Source organism: Rhincodon typus, chromosome 37 (genome assembly GCF_021869965.1).
Source record: "Rhincodon typus isolate 14 chromosome 37, sRhiTyp1.1, whole genome shotgun sequence".
NCBI classification, from domain to species: domain Eukaryota; kingdom Metazoa; phylum Chordata; class Chondrichthyes; order Orectolobiformes; family Rhincodontidae; genus Rhincodon; species Rhincodon typus.
Genome location: NC_063368.1, coordinates 17243452 through 17265741, shown reverse-complemented (window position 1 = coordinate 17265741; position 22290 = coordinate 17243452). Strand labels below are relative to the sequence as shown.

The 22290-nt window shown below is 45.7% G+C and overlaps 1 protein-coding gene across 2 annotated transcripts in view; it reads right to left on the bottom strand.

The window, feature by feature from the left end:
- Window positions 1–5544: 5544 nt before the first annotated feature.
- The window catches only part of tbc1d17 (TBC1 domain family, member 17), a 64779-nt gene continuing 48033 nt past the window's right edge, over window positions 5545–22290 (bottom strand). For both annotated transcript variants that reach the window (XM_048617707.1, XM_048617706.1), the window contains exon 17: window positions 5545–5628. In XM_048617707.1, the coding sequence (XP_048473664.1) occupies window positions 5611–5628 (18 nt within the window). In that variant the 3' untranslated portion in view covers window positions 5545–5610. The remainder of the gene's footprint in view (window positions 5629–22290) is intronic.

The window sequence follows — 22290 nt, the reverse complement described above, 5'->3', positions numbered from 1 at the left end:
TGACGTTCACATGGAGAGGCAATACTAAAATAATCTCAAACGTAATGATATGTCAACTTGAAGTTAATAGCAGAGCTACTTTTGAGGTCAGGTCTTGTGGCACTGTGATAGACTCCCTCTCGGACGGTCTATTTATGGCCTGGCCAAATTGGTTGATTATCAACCTATAGCTCCTTCCGAGACAGCAAGCATTCAATCATCGCTGGTCCCTCACAGATGAGGATGACTCTCTTCCTCTCTCAGGGTGAGTCTGTATGTGGCTGTACAGACTGATGGCTTCCACAGGCTCTGTTACACTTGGGGCAGAAGGTGGTCATAGGAAGGGGTGGGTAGGGTGTTGGTGGGGCCGTTATCGCCCGGCTTCTGGTTTTTGCCCAATGGTGAGTCACAAGTTGCTCGACGCCTTCCCAGATGCTCCTCCTCCACTTTGGACGGACTTGGGCCAGTGATTCCCAGGTGTCTGTGGGAATGCCGCACTTCGCAGTGAGGCCTTGAGGGTGTCTCTGAAGCATTTCCTCTGTCGTTTTGACAGCAAGTAATCCAAGTGAGAGAGATTCCTGGTCAGTCAGAACCTACAACTGACCAGTCCCCATTCCAGTTAAAAGACTCCGTGTATAGGCTGTTACTTCAGGCTGGACTTGGTGGCCATACGACCCAGGAACAGAAGTAGGCCATTCAGCCCATTGAGCCCTCTCTGCAATTTAATGAGATCATGTCTTTCGATCCCTTTGCTTTGAGGGACTTCCAGGAAGAAGGGATCCATTTCAGGGGAAACTGATACAGATGTGAGGCAGGAAGGACACATTGGGGTGAAGAGTGTTGTAAAATTCTTTGTAAAGGAGGAGCAGACAGATGCATAGCTGTTGGGAAAGAAGCTTCAGCTTTAAGGTCTGGTTTGTGTGTTTGTCTCTCTGCTTTCGGTGACAGTATCAGTGACCGGCTGTGATTGTTACAAGGCTCTCCTTTCCTGAGGACTCGACAAGGCAGCAGTAGGGAGCCGATGTCACAGCCGATGCAGTACTGTACTCCAACATTATTCAATCATCCCCTGATGGGGATTGGCCTGGATGACGAGTCTATTTAAAAGCGAATGGGATGCTTGGCTTTATAAGTAGTGGCATAAGAGCAGAGTATATGAGCAAGGTTGTCAAGATGAACATTTACAAATCTCTGGTTAGACCTCAAAGCAAAGGGATCGAAAGACATGATCTCATTAAATTGCAGAGAGGGCTCAATGGGCTGAATGGCCTACTTCTGTTCCTGGGTCATAGAGCCCCCAAGTCCAGCCTGAAGTAACAGCCTATGTACGGAGTCTTTTAAACTGGAATGGGGACTGTTCAGTTGTAGGTTCTGACTGACCAGAAATCTCTCTCACTTGGATTACTTGCTGTCAAAACCACAGAGGAAATGCTTCAGAGGATGCAGGGGTGAGCTGGGATTGGTGTCTTCAAAGCAAAGAAGTTTAAGGGCCAATTTGATATAAAATTATTCACAATCATGAAGGCTTGCTCGAGTAAATACAAGAGAAACTGACTGCACTGATAAGTGTGTTGGTGACAAGAAGACACAGATTTATTGGTAAAAGAAACAAAAAGTTTTTTTCTAATGCAATAAGTTGCAGGGATGTGGAATGCACTGGAACACAAAGGGGACAGAAACAGGAACTTTCAAAAGGGAATTGGAGAAATATTTGAAGAAACAAAATTGCTGAGCTCCAAAGCTAGAGCAGTGGGGAATGGCACTAATTGGTAGCTCTTTCAGAGAGACAGCATAAGGATGGTGGGTTAAATGGCCTCCATCTGAATGTCTGATTCAACAAGGTGATTTGCTGATCCCAGTCACGACAACAACCACTCAGTCTCTATATAATACCTTAAAGGTTTCTCCAGATGGTTCACCGGTGTATTTTGGACCAGAGGAGAGGAGACATTGAGCTAGGTGTTCCAACATGAAGAGTAAGGGTTTAAGGAACATCTTAACAGAGCAAGGAGAGTCAGGGAAGTTTAGGGAGGGAATTTCCAGGCATGGCCACCAATGGCGGAATGTTGAAAATCACAGATGCACCAGAAGCCAGAATTGGAGGAGTGCAGAGACCTCGCAGGACACTAAGGCTGGGAGGAGGGGAGGTTATAGAGATAGGAAAGTATCTAGATGGATTTGAATGCTTGGATGAGAACTTCCAAATTGAAAGTCGCCAAACTGGGAGTCAATATTGATCAGTGAGTGACAGGCGGAAGGGACTTGGTTCAAATTCCAAGACCGGAGGCAAATGCAGCAAACTCTGGTGGGATGTTCCACTGCAGAGTGTCCCAGGAGAGTTTGTATCCCACCCTCCCTCCTTCCCATCTGGACTAAACACACACACACACACACACACACACACACACACACACACACACCTCTAAGCATGTGGGAAATGACGTGAGGCACACAGTGGCTGAAGTGCAGGATGAAGAACAAGTATCTTCCCAACAAAAATAAAGAACTGAATCAGTCTCTATCTTTCACTCATCATGTCTGTTGCTCTCGCTGAGAAACAGTGTGATGGAATGTAACCAATTAGAGAGTAAGGGGAGGCAACAGCCTAGTGGTATTATCGCTGGACTATTAATTCACAAACTCAGCTAATGTTCTGGGTTCAAATCCTGCCATTCAATAAAAAAATTCAAGAATCTTCTGATGGCAATGAAACCATTGCCTATTGTTGGAGGGAAAACCCAACTAGCTCCAATCTGCCAATGAGGGAAGGAGATCTGTTGTCCCAATGTCCCAGACACCAGCATCACCATCCTTTGATGTGTTCTGACCCGGCAGAGATGGTGGCACTGAGGTGTACAGTCAAGAGAGAGTTGCCCTGGAGTGCTCAACATTGAGTCCAGACCCTATGACGCCCCATAGCTTCAGGTCAAACACAGCCAGGGAAACCTCCTGCTGAATACCATGTACCGTCTTCCCTCGGCTGATGAGTCGGTCCTCCTCCATGTTGAACGACACTTAGAGGAAGCACCGAGGATGGCAAGGGCACAAAATGTACTCTGGGTGGGGGGTTCCAATGTCCACCACCAAGGGTGGCTCGGCAGCAGTACTACTGATCGAGCTGGTCGGCTCCTAAAGGACGTAGCTGCTAGACTGGGTCTGCGGCAGGTGGTGAGGGAACCAACAAGAGGGATAAACATACTTGACCTCGTCCTTACTAACCTGCCAGCTGCAGATGTACCTGTCCATGACTGTATCGGTAAGAGTGACCATCGCACAGTCCTTGTGGAGATGAAGTCCTGCCTTCACATTGACAATAACCTCAATGATGTTGTGTGCATTAATTGGAACAGACTTCTAACAGATCTAGCTACTCAAGATTGAGATGTTGTGGTCCATTAATAGCAGCAGAACTGTACTCCAGCACAATCTTTAACCTCATGGCCCAACATATCCCCCACTCAACCACTACCATCAAGCCAGGGGATCAACCCTGGTTCAATGGAGAGTGCAGGAGGGCATGCCAGGAGCAGCACAAAACATACCTAAAGACAAGATGATAACCTGGTGAAGCTACTGTACAGGTCTATTTGCACGCCAAACAGCATAAAAAGCATGTGATAGACAGAGCTAAGCAATCTCACAACTAATGGATCAGATCTAAGATCTACAGCCCTGAACGGTGGTAGCCAATTAAAAAACTCACTGGAGGAGGAGGCTCCACAAATATCCCCATCTTCAATGATGGAACAGCCCAGCATATGATTGCAAAAGATAAGGCTGAAGCTTTCACTGCAGTCTTCAGCCCAAAGTGCCATCTTGATCTCCTCCAATGGTTCCCAGTTTCACAGATACCAGTCTTCAGCCAATTCGATTCACTCCACGTGATATCAAAAAACGGTTGGAGACACCGATACCGCAAAGGCTATGGGCCCTGACAACATTCCGGCAATAGTGCTGAAGACTTGTGCTCCAGAACTTGTCGCTCCCCTAGCCAAGCTGTTCCAGTACAGTTACAACACTGGTATCTACCCAACAATATGGAAATTGCCCAAGTATGTCCTGTACATAAAAAGCAGGACAAATCCAACCCGGCCAATTACCGCCCCAACAGTCTCCTCTCGATCATCAGTAAAGTGATGGAAGGTGTCAGTAACAGTGCTATCAAGTAGCACCTGCTCAACAATAACCTGCTCAGTGACGCCCAGTTTGGGTTCTGCCAGGTTCACTCAGCTCCTGATCTCATTACAGCCTTGGTTCAAACATGGACAAAAGAGCTGAATTCCGGAGGGAAGGTGAGAGTGACAGCCCTTGATATCAAGGCTGCATTCGACCAAGTGTGGCATCAAGGAGCCCTGGCAAAACTGGAATCAATGGGTATCAGGGGCAAAACCTTCACTGGTTGGAATCATATTTGAGACATAGGAAGATGGGTCATGGCTGTTTGAGGACAGTCATCTCAAGTCCAGGACATCTCTGCAGGAGTTCCTCAGGGTAGTGTCCTAGGCCCAACCATCTTCAGCTGCTTCATCATACCCAGAAGTGGGGATATTCGCTGATGATTGCACAATGTTCAGCATCATTCAGGACTCCTCAGATACTGAAGCAGTCCATGTTCAAATGCAGCAAGACCTGGACAATATCCAGGCTTGGACTGACAAGTGATAAGTAACATTCAAGCCACACAAATGCCAGGCAATGACCAACTCCAAAAAGAGATAATCTAATCAATACCTCTTGACAACCACTGATGTTACCATCACTGAATCTCCCAGTATCAACATCCTGGGATTACTATAGACCAGAAGCTCAACTAGGCAAACCACAAAAACACAGTGGTTACAAGAGCAGGTCAGAGGCTAGGAACTCTGCAGCAAGCAACTCACCTCCTTTCCCCAAAGTCTGTCCATCACTTACAAGGCACAAGGCAGGAGTGTGATGGAATACTCCCCACTTGCCTGCATGGGGGCAGCTCCAACAACACTCAAGAAGCTTGACACCGTCCAGGACAAAGCAGCTCGCTTGATTGGCACTATATCCCACCACTGATGCTCAGTAGCAGCAGAATGTTTCATTTACAAGATGCACTGCAGAAATTCACTAAGGATCCTTAGACAGCACTTTCCAAACCCACATCCACTTCAATCTAGGAGGACAAGAACAGCAGATACATGGGAACACCATTACCTTCAAGGTCCCCCCCAAGCCACTCACCATCCTGACTTGGAAATATATCGCCATTCCTTTAGTGTCACTGGGTCAAAATCCTGGAACTGCCTGCCAAATGGTGTTGTGGGTCTACCTACAGCGCACAGAATACAGCATTTCAAGAAGGCAGCGCTGCACTATCTTCTTCAGAGAAATTAGGGATGGTTAATAAATGTTGGCCCAGCCAGTGACATCCATGAGTGAATTTAAAAAAAAGGCTAAAAGGAGCAACTCAGCCTGAGATTCTTTTACCCTGCTCAGTGTCACTGCTGCAATGCGTGGCGCAGTGATCTTGTGATCTTATCATCGTTCTGAGACATTGGGGAAAGTACAATGACCTGATTTACTTCAAAACACATGGAGAATTAACTATTTATTGTCCAATGTTATAGGGATTTTGAAACAAAAACAAAGTGCTGGAGAAGTTCACAGGTCTGGCAGCATCTGCAGAGAGAGAAACAGAGTTAATGTTTTGGGTCCAATGACTTCTTCAGAAGATTTTCACTGACAACTTCTCAGGGAATGTGTTATGTATAACCAGGATAGTACATTGGTTTAATTATGTGTTGATGTTTTCCTACTACCTGATATGTAATCAACCCCGTTATCCCCTCATTAGCCATAACAATATTTGGTAGCTCATGGTCAGGACAAGATTGGAAACAAAGGCAATAGGGACCAGCATCTGCAGTTCCTACTATCTCTGATTCAATGGGGACTTGTGTTTGGTATTGGTAGATAATACAGATGAAGGAAAACACCAGATTCTGTTGTTGAGATGATCTTTATGACTCTTGTACTAGCCAGAACATTGTTCAATCATCTTTCTACAAATGCTTCCACTGATTGATAAGAGATCCAGGATGGTGGGTTCCTTTGTAAACATCCATGACTTATTTGTTAAAAGTCACAGCTTACAACAACTACTTCAGGGAAGATAAACTAGTTTTTTTCAGGCTTACCATAAACTTTGACTGCAGAGAACAGATAGATTGCTCCTGAGCTGGAGAAGAACGATATACTTCTCTTTCTCTCTCTTACTTATTCCCAGCTCCAAGCTATTGAGCTACCTGAGAATGAATCACACAGGTATTGGCAGGGAAAAAGGTCATTAGACACTAGTCCATTGACCAATCAACTTCTTGTTGTCAACAAAAACTGTAACTGCACCACTCCCTTAGTTCCAAATTGCCCGCAACTCAAACTGCAATTACTGTTTATTCAATCTGTTGTGTACAATGTTTGTCATGGGTATCAGATGACTTGTTTCAAAACTGTAACAATCCTTTTAACACAGCTTTTTAAAACAGCTCTTTCTCAGTTCAGTCCCTATCATAAGAAAAATGTAAATACAAAGACACAGTCCTTACAACTGAATTTAATCTTTCACGTTGAAATATCTTTCCCATTATATTCTTGGCCCTCTCTGAAAACTCAGTACTATTGCCTCCTGGAAGACTGATGCTGCTGTGGCTCAGTGGATAACACCCTCACCCTTAGTTTAAAAGGCGGGGGATTTAAATCCCATTCCAGAGATCTCAGCACGAAATCCAGTGCTGAGGCAGTGCTGCAGTGTCGGAGGTGCCCTCTTGTTGAGGAGGGATTAGCTGAGGTCCCCTACACCTACAAAGAATGGCAGGACAGTTCTCTACCCAAACGATGGACATATTTAAAATGAATTCAATAACACTAGTGATACAGAGGCTCAGACTAATGTCCTGGGGACCTGGGATCAAATCCCACCAAGGCAGATGGTGAGATTTGATTTCAATAGTGATTTGGAATTCAGAATTTTGGAACTGACATACAGAGATGGTGATTAAAAAGGTGTTTGGTACACTCGTCTTCATTACTCAGTTCTTTGAGTATAGAAGTTGGGAAGTCATATTGAGGTTATACAGGACGTTGGTGAGACTTCTGGAGAATTATGTCCAGTTCTGGTCACCCAGTTATAGGAAAGATATTATTAAACTGGAGAGGGTTCAGAAGAGATTTATCAGGATGTTGCCGGGTATGGAAGGCTAGATTTATAAAGAAAGGCTGGATAGGCTGGGACTTTTTTCACTGGAGAGTAGGACGTTGAGACATGACCTTATAGAAGTTTATAAAACCATGAGGGTTACAGATAGAGTTAATGGTAGTTGTCTTTTCCCTAGGATGGGTGATTTCAAGACTAGGGGGCACATTTTTAAGGTGAGAAGAGAGGGATTTAAATAAAACATAAGGGGCAAATTTTTTACACAGGGGGTGGTACGTGGGTGGAATGAACTTCCAGAGGAAGTGGTGGATGTGGATACAGTTACAACGTTTAAAAGACATTTGGATAAGTTCATGGATAGGAAAGATTTGGATGGATATGGGCCAGGAGCAGACAGGTGGAATTAATTTGGTTTCGAATTATGGTCGGCATGGACTGGATCAACTGAAGAGTCTGTTTCTGTGATGTGTGGTAATTGGTGGATCTGATTATGAAGTTGTTTAGAGTTAGATATCGAGAGTAGGAGCAGGAATAGGCCATATGGCCCTTCGAGTCTGCTCTGCCATTCATGATAGATCATCTAACACAGTACCCCATTCCTGCTTTCTCCCCATCTCCTAAGATCCCTTTAGCCCTAAGGATGATATATAAGTCTTTCTTGAAAACATTCAATGTTTTGGCCTCAGTCTGTGGCAGAGAATTCCACAGGATCCCCACTCTCTAGGTGAAGACATTTCTCCTCATCTTAGTCCCAAACAACCTGCTTAATGTCCTTAGGCTGTGCCTGTGACTGAGTTTGACAGGGTAGATGTAGTGAAGATATTTTCACACTGGGATATGCATCTGGGCTCTCTTATTTTGGATTCAGGGAAACACCCAGAATGTGGATAAGAAAGCTTTTTAGTTTCAGTTTGGTACAGTCTGCAGAAGTTTTGGCTGAAATTCCATGTGTAAAGCAGTTGTTCCTGAGAAAGGCAGTTGGTTTAGGATTGTTAGCAAAGAGTTTACCTCAGTGTAAGTAGAGTTTAGTTAAAAGTTCCAGATCAGAAGTGTTTAGTTAAAACCTTACGATCAGAAATGATCACTAATAAATCCAATGTATTCAGGGGTAAGAGTTTTACTCTGAGAGTGATGAAAATCGTTCCCACAGGGAATGATTGCATTTAAGGTGATTGAACTTGCAGTACAGAAACAGGCCATTTGGCCCACCAGCTCCATGCTGGTGTTTATACTGCACAGGACATTCCTTGCACATGCCCCCAACTTGAGCCCACCCCATCATTATATCCTTCCATTTCTTTCCTGTGTTTATACATGAACATATGCTTTTCAGCTCAAGCATTCCCTGTGGTAGTGAGGGCCCTGCTCTCTGAGCTTAAAGGTGTTTCTCCTCTGTTCACTTTTGGATTTATCGGGTGCTGCCTAATATTTGTGGCCCCTAGTTTCTGAGCCCCACCCTCCCCCACATACAACAACTTGCATTTACCTAACACTTTCTCACATAGTTAAATATCTCTATGTATCAGAAGGGTATTTATCATTTGACAGAAACAGACATGAAAGAAAGAAAGTTAAGCAGATAAGGTGAAATGAAGAGACTCCCAACAAGAGAACAAGCACCAAGCAGATGGGCCAAATGGGCTGTTTTTCTGCTGTATCTTCGATTCTATACATATGGTAATACATTGATTCTGAGCTCAAATTCTGGAGCATTGCTCCATCTTGTGGGCACAAGGGGAAGTTCTGTTGGTGAGTGAAGGAGATTGGCTGCTGGGGAAAACTGGAATGGCCTTTGCTTTACTTCCGACAATGTTAGGATTCTCTCCAAAGGCTTTGCGATCAATTTCTTTCGAAATGTGGTTGCTGACAAAGTGTAGACAGAGATCAGCCCAGGTGGGAGGAGGGGAAGAGAGAGAGATCCAATCACTGAAGGCACCGAGAGTGATGAACCTGTGCTACCCAATGATTTCTCGATGGTTCTTGTGGAAGCCAGTTGCTAAGCTGCCCTCACCACAGGCCTTCTATGTGGTCAGATAGAGGGAGACTTCCTTCTCTGTGGGATGAGGTAGTTGAGGGGACCTTAACCATAAAGACAAAGCAGGACTTTCAGATACCTTCACACAAAAGTGTGGCACAACTGCGGTTGATGTCCCGACAAAAGACGCTTCATCATTTTGAACGCGAACAAAAACAGAAGTTGCTGGAAAAGCTCAGCAGGTCTAGCAGCATCTGTGAAGAAAAAAGTCAGAGTTAACGTTTTGGGTCCGGTGAGGAAGGGTCACCGGACCCGAAACGTTAACTCTGATTTTTTTTTCTTCACAGATGCTGCCAGACCTGCTGAGTTTTTCTAGCAACTTCTGTTTTTGTTCCGGATTCACAGCATCCACAGTTCTTTCGGTTTTTATTTTGAATGCAAGATGGATAGGGGAGTGACCTCTGAGGATACAAGGGAATACGGGGCCAAGGCATGTAGATGGATTTAAATTGCGGCCAAGGGTGAGACAAAAATACAGATTCTTGGAAATGAATGTACAACTAATTTGTTTTCTTTTATTTCTTCATTGGAGGTCGGTGTCACTGTTTATTGTTCATCCTGAGCTACCTCTTGTCCTGAGTCACATGTGAAGGCCATTTCACAGGGCAGGTCAACCACATGGCTGTGGGTCTGGAGTCACGTGTAAGCCAGGCTGGGTAAGGATGGCAGACTTCCTTCTCTAAGGATTTTCATGAACCCGAGGGTTTTGTTTAAATAAAAAAGAAACAGACTGGGCTTTCTATTATTCCATTCACATTTCACTAGCTGCCACAGTGGGAATTGAACCCATACTCTCAGAGCACAGGGGTTGCAGATTAACTAGCTTAGTAACATCACTACCCTACTACAGCTCCTTTCTTTAGGGCCATCCTTCTTTTCCTAAAGAAAATAAGTGAACCAGGTGGGTTTTTACAGCAATGGACAATGGTTACAGACACCACAAGACTACAGCTTTTTGACGTACACAAGATGAGACGGACCAGTATCATTTGCATGTTTTACTGGCTCTTCCTTCAGGGAAGTTAACCCTAATCTCACTGAATGGCGTAACAGTCTCATGAAGCTGAATGGTCTCTTCTTGTTCCGATTGAGGCATTCACCAGGCCACTGCAGAAGGACAATTAGCAACAAACTAAACTTTTGTTTTCCGCTGGAGGGTAGGAGGCTGAGGGGGTGACCTTATAGAGGGTTCTCATTTCATGAGGGGCATGGATAAGGTGGATACCAAGGGTCTTTTCCCTAGAGTGGGGAGTTCAAAACGAGGGGGCATATTTTTAAGATGAGAGGGGTAAGATTTAAAAAGGACATGAGGGGCAGCTATTTACACAGAGAGTGGTTCGTACTGTCAAAGGAAGAGGTGGATCCAGGTATAGTGACAATGTTTAAAAGACATTTGGATAAGTACAGGAATAGAAAAGGCTTGGAGGGATATGGGCCAAGTGTAGGCAAGAGGGACTAGTTTATTTTGGGATTATGATAGGCATGGACTGGTTAGACTGTAGAGTCCGTTTCTGCACTGCATGACTCTATGGTGTGGGTCTGGAGTCACATCTAGGGTCAGACCTGCTAAGGGACAACAGCTTTCCTTTCCTAAAGGACATTAATGAACCAACAGGCACAGAACTTAGAACTTCTGAGGAAGGGTTACTCAAGCCAAACATTAACTCTGATTTCTGTCCACAGATGCTGCCAGACCTGCTGAGCTTTTCCAGCAATTTTTGTTTTTGTTTCTGATTTCCAGCATCCACAGTTCTTCCAGTTCCTTTTGGAAGTTACTGTCGAATTTGTCCTCAGCTGTCAGGACATAGTTTAGATCATCACGACTCATTGGACAAAGACAATCTCCCCTTTCCTTTTCTGGATAAATTCTGTCAAATCTGTGCTAAACCTTCTGGAATTGAATTGAATCAGAACTGAGGAAGGGTCACTGGACACAAAACACGACCGATTTCTCTCCACAGAAGCTGCCAGACCTGCTGAGTTTCTCCAGCAATTTCTGTGCTAAACCTTCCTGCAACAAGAGTACTTCCTTCAGTTTAAACCCCTCTAAGAATTTTCTGCTGAACCTTGCCTGCTCCAGAGGCAGTACTCTTTCTTCTTCAATCTCTCTGTGCTAGTCTCTTATCCCAGGTACTGTTCTTATAAAAAGACCCGCTCACTTGCTGAGTTACTGAGAAATTTGAAACAAGGATTCTAAACACAAACTACCACAGTCAAACCAATGGTTCATTAAGTTTTTTTTAGATATCATTGAACGTGAGAGTCCACAGGCGCTATTTTGAAGAAGAACCAACTAACATTGTTAGAAAAACATTGCCCACTGCCACATTGTGGGATCTTGCTGTGGTTTTGAAGAATGGGGGTGCATCCTATAGAATTCTAACAGGACCAGGCAGGATAGAACAGGATGGATGTTCCCAATGACAGGGAAGTACAAAACCAGGGCTCACATTCTAAGGATACAGGGTAGAGTCATAGAGGCATAGAGATGTGCAGCATGGAAACAGCCCCTTTGGTTCAACTCGTCCATGCTGACCAGATATCCTAAAATAATGTAGTCCCATTCACCAGCATTTGGCCCATATCCCTCTAAATCCTCCCTATTCATATAACCATTCAGTGCCTTTTAAATGTTGTAATTGTACCAGCCTCCACCATTTCCTCTGGCAGCTCGTTACATATACGCACCACTCTCTGTGTGGAAAAGATGCTCCTTAGGTCCCTGTTAAATCTTTCCCCTCTCACCTTAAACCTAGTTTTGGATTCCCCTGCCCTATGGAAAAGACCTTGGCTATTCAACATATCCATGAGATTCATAATTTTACAAACTTCTGTAATGTTACCCCTCAGTCTACGACGCTCCAGGGAAAATAGGCCCAGCCTATTCAGCCTCTCCCTGTAGCTCAAACCCTCTATTTAGGACTGAGATGAGGAGAAATGTCTTCATCCAGAGATTGGGGAGCCTGTGGAATTCTCTGCCACAGAAAGCAGATGAGGACAAAACATCAAAAGTTTTTAATAACAAGTTGGATGTAGTTCTTGATGTTAAAGGGATCAAAAGGTGAAATAACTACACAGAGGCCAGTACCCTGTCATCAAGTCACCCTTTATTTCCATGTGCACAGTACACAGGCTCTGATCAGCCTGCCCAGAACCAGTCCCTAGAATAAGGAGACTCTCTGAATCTCCTGTTTATATCTGTCAGCCAGGGCTCCCTGATTAGCCCAGGTTAACAACCCCAGTCGAGGATCTCGTAGTCAATGAGATCCACCTGGTCCTTGTTCCAATCACTGCAAAGGGTGTGGGCGAGAAGGTGGGAACTGGGACTGAGTTGGATGATCAGCCATGATCATATTGAATGGCAGAGCAGGCTTGAAGGGCCGAATGGCTTACTCCTGCTCCTCTTTTCTATGATCCTGGGTGTACACACACACATTTACAATTCAGACATGATGACATTGACCACGTTTCAAAGATTAATTCATTGATTGCTCTGGGGTGTGGCTGTGAAAAGCAGGATAGACATGTATGTATTCACCCCTCCCCTGCACCCCCACCCTGGTTCCCCGGTCGCTCAACCTCACGTTGTGCAGATGTTGTGTTGTTACTGCAGCCCTTTGTGAGAGACATCGCTACACGGGTTGCTCCATGTGTATGGTGGGCACTGGAGTGTGGCTGACAGCTGAGGGTATTTCAGTCCGCTGACTCTCTCAGATCCCAGCGACAGATGCTGTGTAGAAATTTCTGGTTTGTTGACTGACTGGATTTACAGCTGCTTCAGCGGGGCACAGGCCAGGGTTGGGGGTAGGGGGTGCCTGAGAAAGGCATAAATTACAGGAAAAAGGAATAGATCAATTGGACGAGATAGTAGGAACTGCCGATGCTGGAGAATCTGATAACACGGTGCAGAGCTGGATGAACACAGCAGGCCAAGCAGCATCAGAGGAGCAGTAAAGCTGACGTTTCAGGTCGAGACCCTTCTTCATTTCTCTACACCGTGTTATCTTAGATCAGTTGGACCCTTAAGTCTGCTTCATCATTCAACAAAAACATGGCTGGTCTTCTCCCTCAATTACAGCTGTTCCTGAGATTGCAGGCTTACTTAAAGATTTATTAAAGCTTTATTTTGGTTATTATACTCCACTAATATAAGGTTTTTATTCATTTTGGTTCTTTAACATTCATAGGTGACCTTATCGAGGATTACAAATTCATGAAGGGTATAGGTAGGGTTAATGGTAGGCATTTTTTCCCTAGGGTGGGGCATTTCAAGACTAGGGGACACATTTTTAAGGTGAGAGGAGAGAGATTTAAAAATGACATGATGGGCAATTTTTTTTACACAGAGGATGGTTTACGTGTGGAATGAACTTCCTGAGAAAGTTACAACGTTTAAAAGACTCTCAAATAAGTACATGAATAGGAAACGTTTGGAGGGATATTGGCCAGGAGCAGGGAGGTCAGACTAGTTTAGTTTAGGATTAAGTTCAGCATGGACTAGTTAGGCCAAAGAGTCTGTTTCCTTGCTGTATGACTCTGCTTTTCCTATTTCCATTGCTTCCTTCAGTGTCCAAAAGCCTCAGTCCTGAATAAAGTTGATGACTAAGCTACAGCTTTGTGATGCAGTGAATTCTAGAGACGGATCTGAGTGAAGAGTTTTCTCCTCATCCCAGGCCTGAATGGCCAACTGCTGAATCTTGGCCACTGTCCCACCTGTCACTACAGTTATCGCTCCCTTGGAGTAGGCCTCAATCCTGAACTGTACAACATGGTTTCTCAGTCTTTCCCCTGCTCCAAGAAACAGAAAGAATTTCCATTTGCTGAGCACCTCTCACTTCTCCTCAGTGCACCCCAGTCAGCGATGGAGGGGGTCTGTTACCTCGGGAAGCTAACTTGTGATGCAGAGTGATGTTAACAGCATAGGTTTAATTCCCTCATTTTCTGAGGTTACTTGGCCATCTCAAACTTGGCCACTTCACCTGAGGCGTGGTGACCCTCAGGTTAAACTCACCACGGCCATCCCTCTCTTTAATGGGAGCACAGCCCTCTGGGACAACATTGATGTCATATTTGTTGAAGCATAGCCTTGAATGTAATGTAGCAGGAGCACCCAATTTCTGCACAGCAAGCTCCCACAAACAGCAATGTGTTCATGACCAGATTGTCCGTTTTAAGATGGGAGTTAGATATTGGCCATGACGGTGTGAGAGTGCATCAGTCCTTCTCTAAACTAGAGGCTGTTGAATCTTTTCCCTTCACTTGACACAGTAGATGGGGCCTTGCTTAGGCAGCAATGAGACTGGTTCAGGAAATCATATTATCCCAAAGTTACATGATCTGGGATTTCACCTAATTTTAATCAGGCGTCATCTTGCTTCTTCTCCACCCCCACACCCCTCCCCCCTTCCCCAACCCCACTGCCCACCTCACAAGCTGGTAACTTGTTGGAACTCTACTGTCATGGGGGAAGAGAAAGGTGACATAACGTTGAACCTAGATCTATCATGTTGTAACTGACACACAGGACCCGGGATCTTGCTCAATCAAATTGAAACATCAGTCATTAGGATCATGGCTGATCAAAACTGAGATCAATTGAAGTTTGACCACAGAGTGAATCCCAGGGATGGGTTGGGAAAGTGGCCATGAGGTTGCAGAGTGTTGAATGACAGAGGAAACCATATAGCTGAATGAAATCAACTCAAACATCCACCCCCTCCCCCACCAACACTCAGCATCAGCAGTGTGTACCATCTACAAGATGAGGAGTTACAAGGTTATAGTCCCAACAAGTTTATTTGCAATCACAAGCTTTGGAGCACTGCCTCTTTGTCAGGTGAAGTGGGCTTTACTTGATGAAGGAGCAGCGCTCAGAAAGCTGGTGATTGCAAATAAACCTGTTGGGACTATAACCTGGTGTTTTGCGACTTATGACCTTGCCCAACCCCAGTCCAACACTGGCACCTCCACATCGCATCTACAAGATGCACTGCAGAAACTCACTGAGGCTCCTTAGACAGCACCTACTAAGCCCATGGCCACTTCCATCTAGAAGGACAAGGGGCAGCAGATATGTGGGAACACCACCCCCTGCAAGTTCCCCTGCAAGCCACTCACCATCCTGACTTGGAAATACATCGCCGTTCCCACACTGTTGCTGGGTCAAAATCCTGGAATTCCCTGGCTATCGGCATTATGTGGGTCTACCTACAGCACATGGACTGCAACATTTCGCAAAGAGAACTCACCATCACCTTCTCAAGGGCAACTAGGGATGTCCCAGCCAGCGACACCCTCATCCCACGACAAAGATAGTCTACATCTTCTCTGCCCCATAGTATTGGTCCGATAATGGAGGGGACATAACTTGCTGTGAGGTTTAATTCAATAAATCTGCTCAGTTGTGGGCTGGCATGAGCAGCGTTGGCCTTGAAAAGCTATCGAACTGTTCAAAAATAGCTGCCTTACGAATGTAATGCAGGGCGACTTGTCATCCTGACAAGTGGAGCCGGTTTCACTCTGCGTGGCTAATTCTCAATTATCACTCACTCAGGGAGGGCTGATGTCAGCCTGTGAAATAATAAATGGCAAAATCAACACTGAAATAGAACATCGGGGAGCGCTTATCCCAGCAAATCAGCCAGAGTGAGAGAGAACTGATGGACAAGAAGCTGGTTTTGCCTGCAGTATGTTCATGAGAGTGTAATGGGCCAGCTCTTCTGCTCTTTGGATTGTTCCAGACTGGATATCCCATCGAAGATGCTCTGCTGGACCCTGTGGAGACCCTGACCTACCTGGGAATGGTCTGGGATGGCTGAATTTCCGATAGGCGGTTCACCTGCTCTCTGGGAATCTCCACAGAGGCTCGGAGCCAGAGCAGGAGACTTGGGGCAGTTCCAAGGAGATTGCCTGCAGAGTTACCCAGATTACAATGCTGTCTAATTCCTGGGTAAGTGCGTATCTGATTCCCCCAGTCACTGACTTCTGATGACTGGCACTGTCCCCTCAGTTGCCCCCTCTTAAACCATGCTATTACCCTTTGACTGCCCCTCCCCTGCCCACGCAGCTTGGCCCCACCCAACTACTCCCTCAATTACTCATCCCATCAACTGCACACCTAAAACCCTGGCTACCCTCGATTACCAACCAGACATTCAACCACACACGTGAACTGACTGCCCCATTGACCCTCTCTAACCCACCCCATTCCTCCCTAGATCTGACCCGGCCACCTCCCAACCACCTGAATACACCCCCTTTCTCTGTCCTGACTGTCCCCATTCCCCTGACTTTGATCTGAGCTGCCCACACTCCAAACCATTCTAATGCCCCCCAACCCCCCAAACCACCAGACTAACCTGGCACCCCCTTGACTCAGCCACCCACTCCCCTGCCCCCTGACTTTCCTCGGTTTTACAGTGAGTCATTCTTTTTAAGAGGGGATTAGGAAGTGCATGGGGAAGAAAAGCAATAAAAAGGCACTTTGATAGGTTAGCGCAATAGGAAACAAAGAAAATAGGAGCAAGGGTAGGCCATTTGGCCCTTCGAGCCTGCTCTACCATTCAATATTGGTGCGGTGGCTCAGTGGTTAGCACTGCTGCCTCACAGCACCAGGGACCTGGGTGCAATTCCACCCTCGGGCGACCGTCTGTGTGGAGTTTGCACATTCTCCCTGTGTCTGCATGGGTTTCCTCTGGGTGCTCCAGTTTCCTCCCACAGTCCAAAGATGTGCAGGTTAGGGTGGATTGGCCTTGTTAAATTGCCCATAGTGTTCAGGGATGTGTAGATTAGGTGGGTTATGAGGTATGGGTCTGGGTGGGACGCTCTGAAGGTTGGTGTGGACTTGTTGGCCTGAAATGCCTGTTTCCACACTGTCGGGATTCTATGAATTTCATCATGGCTGATCGTCCCCTGTTCCCACTTTCTCCCTCTACCCTTTAACCCTAAGAAGATGTTCAATTGCAGGACTAATACCAGCGTGGACTGGTCAGGCCTGTTTCTGTGCTGACGACTCAAGGATATGTAGCTTTACATTTTACTTGGGTGCACAGGATCACAATGCAAGCTTAGCAAAGGAAGGCCATTCAGCCCACCTTATCTGAGAATCAGATTCCTGCTGGGTACATCCAGCATTGGTTGCATACCCAATTTCAATCAACTATTACATATAGGTAGAACTTGCATTTATATAGCATCTCTCACAAGCTCAGGACATTGCAAAGTAAAGACAATCACTGTAAGGGAATCCAGCAGTTGGTTTCTGTACAGGAAGATCCCACTGACCGCAAAGCGGCAACGAACATCGTTTTTGAGACGTGGCCATTGCTGACTGGAGTGGCTTTTAATGCCCATTGTCTATTTGCCCTGCTATCCCAAAAGAATTAGGAGCAAGAATAGGCCATTCAGCCCCTTGAGCCCATACATCCATTCAACAAGATGATGGTGGATCTGATTGTGCCTACAGCTCCACTTTTTCGGTTCCCACAACATCAATGCTTTACTGATGGAAGCTCTGTCTAACCCAGCCTTAATACATTCAATGAACCAGCCCCCTCTGCTCTCTGAGGAAGAGAATACCACAGGGGAAGAGTATAGGTTGCCAATCGAGTACACAGGGCATGTCACAGCCAATTGGTAAGATCCCACTTACTGCAATTGAATAATGACTAATATTCTTGAGATAAGTGAGGCCACACGAGTTAAAGATGGTAGTAAAACATTAATGTGAGTGGACCAACATTCCAGAAGCCAAGACCAACACCATACAGACATTGGTTCAAATCCCCTCTCAGCAATTTAATTAATCAAATTTAGAACGATACCCAATATAACCCTCTAATTTTCATAAAAAACTCATCTGGTTCAGCAACGCATTTTAGGGAAGGAAATCTGCTGCCCATATCCGTTCTGGCCTACACGTGACTCCAGACCCTTAGCAATGTGGTTGACTCTTAACCACCCCCTGAAAAGGCTGAGCAAGCCACTCCATTCATGGGGCAACCAGGGATGGGTAACAAATGCTGGTTTGGCAAATGATGCCTACATTCTCCACAGCACATGGACTGTGAAGGTTCAAGAAGGCAGTTTACCACCACCTTCTCAAGGGGTAACTAGGGATGGGCAAGAAAACATTGGCCCAGCCACCCACATCCAAGAGTTAATTTAAAAAAAAAAATCCCACGAATAAACAGAGAAATTGGTGTTGATTTAGGGATAAATTTCACTCTAAGCCACAAAGGTTCTCCTCCCCGTGGCTCAAGGTGGAATACAGTTTAAGAAAATTCTTTTCAAAATAGAAATTAATCCCTGATGGGGGAGGAAATATTTGATTTACTGGGATTGTGTGTTTGAGTATGTGATGTTCGGGGGATGGCAGACAGAAAGAGTAGATCCCTCCAGGTGGCTTCATGCTTCAATGCCGAATGTAAAGCAGCTGCTATCTGTCACATTTGCTCATCGTCCATCCGGTAACCGCTGGCAATCCAAAAAAGCTGCTTTATCTTTACTCCGACTATGGTGAGGAGCCCAGGAGAGTGACACGACCACTTGGTGTCTCAACATCACCCTCGCCGCTCGCTGCATTTCCCCAAAGGCTAGCGATTCCACAAACTGAGAGGACAGCCAACTTGCATTGTGATAGCGCTTTGGGACATTCCAAATCACCTCGCAACCCTTTTTCTCCGCATGTAGTCACTGCTCTCGATGTGAGAAAGTCAGCAGCCAGTGGGCACACAGCAGGATCCCACAGGCAGCAAGGTGATAAACGTGATAGGGTCACTAGTAATCCCGAGACTCGGGTAATGTTTGGGGGACCTGGGTTCGAATCCCGCCATGGCAGATGGTGGAATTTGAATTCAATAAAAAAATACAGAATTGAGTCAAATGATGACCATGACACTGTTGTCAATTGTTGGCAAAGATCCGATGTCCTTTAGGGAAGGAAATTGCCTTCCTTCCTGGTCTGGCCTACATGTGACTCCAAACCCACAGCAATGTGGTTGCCTCTTGACTGCCCTCTGGGCAATAAATGCTGGCCTGACCAGTGATGCCCATAACACTGAATGAATTAAAAAAAGGAGACCTTTCTCTTTATGCGTTCACCAAATGTGAACATCATTGGCTGAGGTATCATTGGTTGTTCTTGCCAATGGAAAAGGTGGTGGAGAGCCAGCTCCTTGAATTGCTGAAATAAAACAAAGAGTTGTGGGGGCTGGAAATCTGAAACAAAAGCCAAAAGTGCTGGAGAAACTCAGTAGGTCAGAGGAGAGACAAACAGAGGTTAACGTTTCGAGTCTCGTATCATTCTTCTTTAGAACTACAAAGGTCATGGAACTCAAATGTTTTCCTCTCTCTGGAAAAGCAACCAGACCTGGGTGGGATGTTCTTTGGAGGTTGATGTGGACTTGATGGGCTGAATGGCCTGCTTCCACACTGTAGGGATTCTATGACAACCTGCTGAGTTTCTCCAGCAATTTCTGCTTTTGGTGCTTGAATTGCCTAATCTTGGCTGCAGGGACACATATTGGCCAAGAATACTGGTCTGATACTGGGTGTCTACGTTATTGTAGATCAGCCCAAGATGGCAGGCCAACATACCTCTGAGACAGGTAGGGCTTGAACCCAGATGTGCTGGGCCAGAGGTAGGGACAAAACCACAGTACACAATATCACCTAGGTGACCTGGAAGACGACACCTCCAGCAGTGTGGTACACCCTCTGGACTGCACAGGGAGTGTTGGCCTCCTCAAGTCTTTGGAATGTGTACCTCAATGCCTGATCTTCTGGGTCAAAGGTGAGAATGCTACTGAACCCTTGTGGCAGGATGGAAAAGAAACTGGATGGTGAGGGAAGAAAGGAGGGAATCAGAATAGGAGAAAGAAAGAAACAAAGGAAGGAATCAGTGAGGGCGGCCAGAAGAAAGGGGCAGGTAGGAAAGAAAGTGGGAAAAATAGAGGGAGTGGGGAGAGAGTGAAAGTGGAAGTGGAGAGAGAGAAAGGAGGGATTGGACAGAGGAGGAAGGAAGGAGGGACTGGAGAGAAAGGAAGCAGGGAGTCAAGATAGGAGGAAGGAGAGAGGGACTGGAGAGAGAGGGAAGGAGAGAGTGGAGAGAGGAGGAAGGAGGGAGTAGAAGGGGAGAAAAGATAAAGAGGATGAAGAAAGGAATGAGAAAAAGGAGAAAGACAGGTGGAAAGAATGGGAAAGAGAGGAATGAGCATTGTTCTAGTATCTCATCAAGTTGGAAGATGGGTTTCCCCAGAGATTAATCAGGTAGTGACTGTCATTTGGGTAAATATGGGTGGATATGTTAATTCATTCTGTTAGCGAATCCTTAAAAAGGACAATATTGGAAATGTTAAATAATAGAGAAAACAAAACAGAAAACAATGGAAATATATAGTGGCTCTGTCAGCGTCTGAATCTTCAGTCCCCTCCTCAGACAGCGGTGAAAGTGGCAGAGTCACTGAATACTTTGAAGGTGGTGGTAGAGAGATTCTTGACCAACAAGTGGGTCAATGATTATGTGGGGGGAGATGCAGGAAGGAAAGTGGAATTGAAGCTACAATTAGGTAGACCATGGTCTTATTGAACGGTGAGCAAGTGGTCGGCAATTTGGGCAAATATCCCGATCCTGTTCCTAGTTCAAGTAAATGGACTTAATGTGTGGGATGCAACACACAAAATGTTTAACTCAAGGGCCTATATGGTGACATGGTGGCACAGTGGTTAGCACTGCTGCCTCACAGTACCAGAGTCGCAGGCTCAATTCCAGGTGACTAACTGCATGTGGAGTCTGTGTGTATTACCTGTCTGTGGATTTCCTCCAGGTGCTCTGGTTTCTGTGCAGGTTAGGGTAGAATGGCCATGCTAAATTACCCATAGTGTGTGGGTTAGCCATGGGAAATGCAGGGTTACAGGGATTGGGTGGGATGACCTCCAGAGGCTTGGTATGGACTCAAATCAACCAAATGGCCTGCTTCCATATTGTAGGAATTCTATGTTGCAGCTTTCTTTAAAAAAAAATTGCAACTTGCTATAGTGACACATAAAGGCATTTGATTCATAGAGTGGATCCTGGACTAAGCCCAAAAGCCTTGTTATTTGGATCAAAGCATGGAATTTTAACACACTAACCCACAACAGTCAGAAGAGTCTCCTGGCAATGTTCTGATTTATTCACAGCCAGCTTGGATCTGCTGTTTACCCTCTCACCTGAATCAGTGGGCATAGGTTCTGCTACAGACCCAAGCTCACAATCTACATCCAACACTTCAGTGCAGCATTGTTGGAGGTGCTGCCCTTTGTCTGAGAATTAAACTGAGGTGCCATCTGCCTGCCTGGATTTGAGGGTCCGATATGGGGCGGGGAGTGGGGTTGTGCTGTTGCCGTGACCAACATTGGCTCCTCAATCAAAAATGAAGAAACGTGGATGCTGGAAATCTGAAACAGAACCAGGAAAACTGCTGGAGAAACCCAGCAGGTCCGGCAGCACCTCTGGCGAGAGAAACAGAGTGGTTCTGAAGGAGGGTCATCGGACCTGAAACATAACTCTGCTCTCTCTGCATGGATGCTGCCAGACCTGCTGAGTTTCTCCAGCTACTTCCGGTTTCGATTTGCTACTCAAATGTCTCCATCATAAACATTCACACTCGTCAGCCAAGTATGCGTTCGTTATGGGATCTTGCTGTGCATGAATTGGCTACGTTTTAAAAAAAATAATTTTCAGGATGCAGAATGGCATTTATTGTTGGTCCTTAATTGTCCTCGAGAAAGTGGAAATGCAACATATCTATTGAACCGCTGCTCCCATATGTTGGTGATGATCCCACAGGGATGTTTGGGAGGGAGTACTGGGAGCTCACTTATAACACCAGCCAATCAGAAAGCAACGTGGGTGGCACGGTGGCTCAGCAGTCAGCACTGCTGCTGCACAGCACCAGGGACACAGGTTCAATCCCACCCTCGGGCAACTGCCTGTATGGAGCTTGCATGTTCTTCCTGTGTCTGTGTGAGTTTCTTTCGGGTGCTCTGGTTTCCTCCCACAGTCCCAAAGATGTGCAGATTGGCTATGCTAAACTGCCCACGGTGTCTGGGA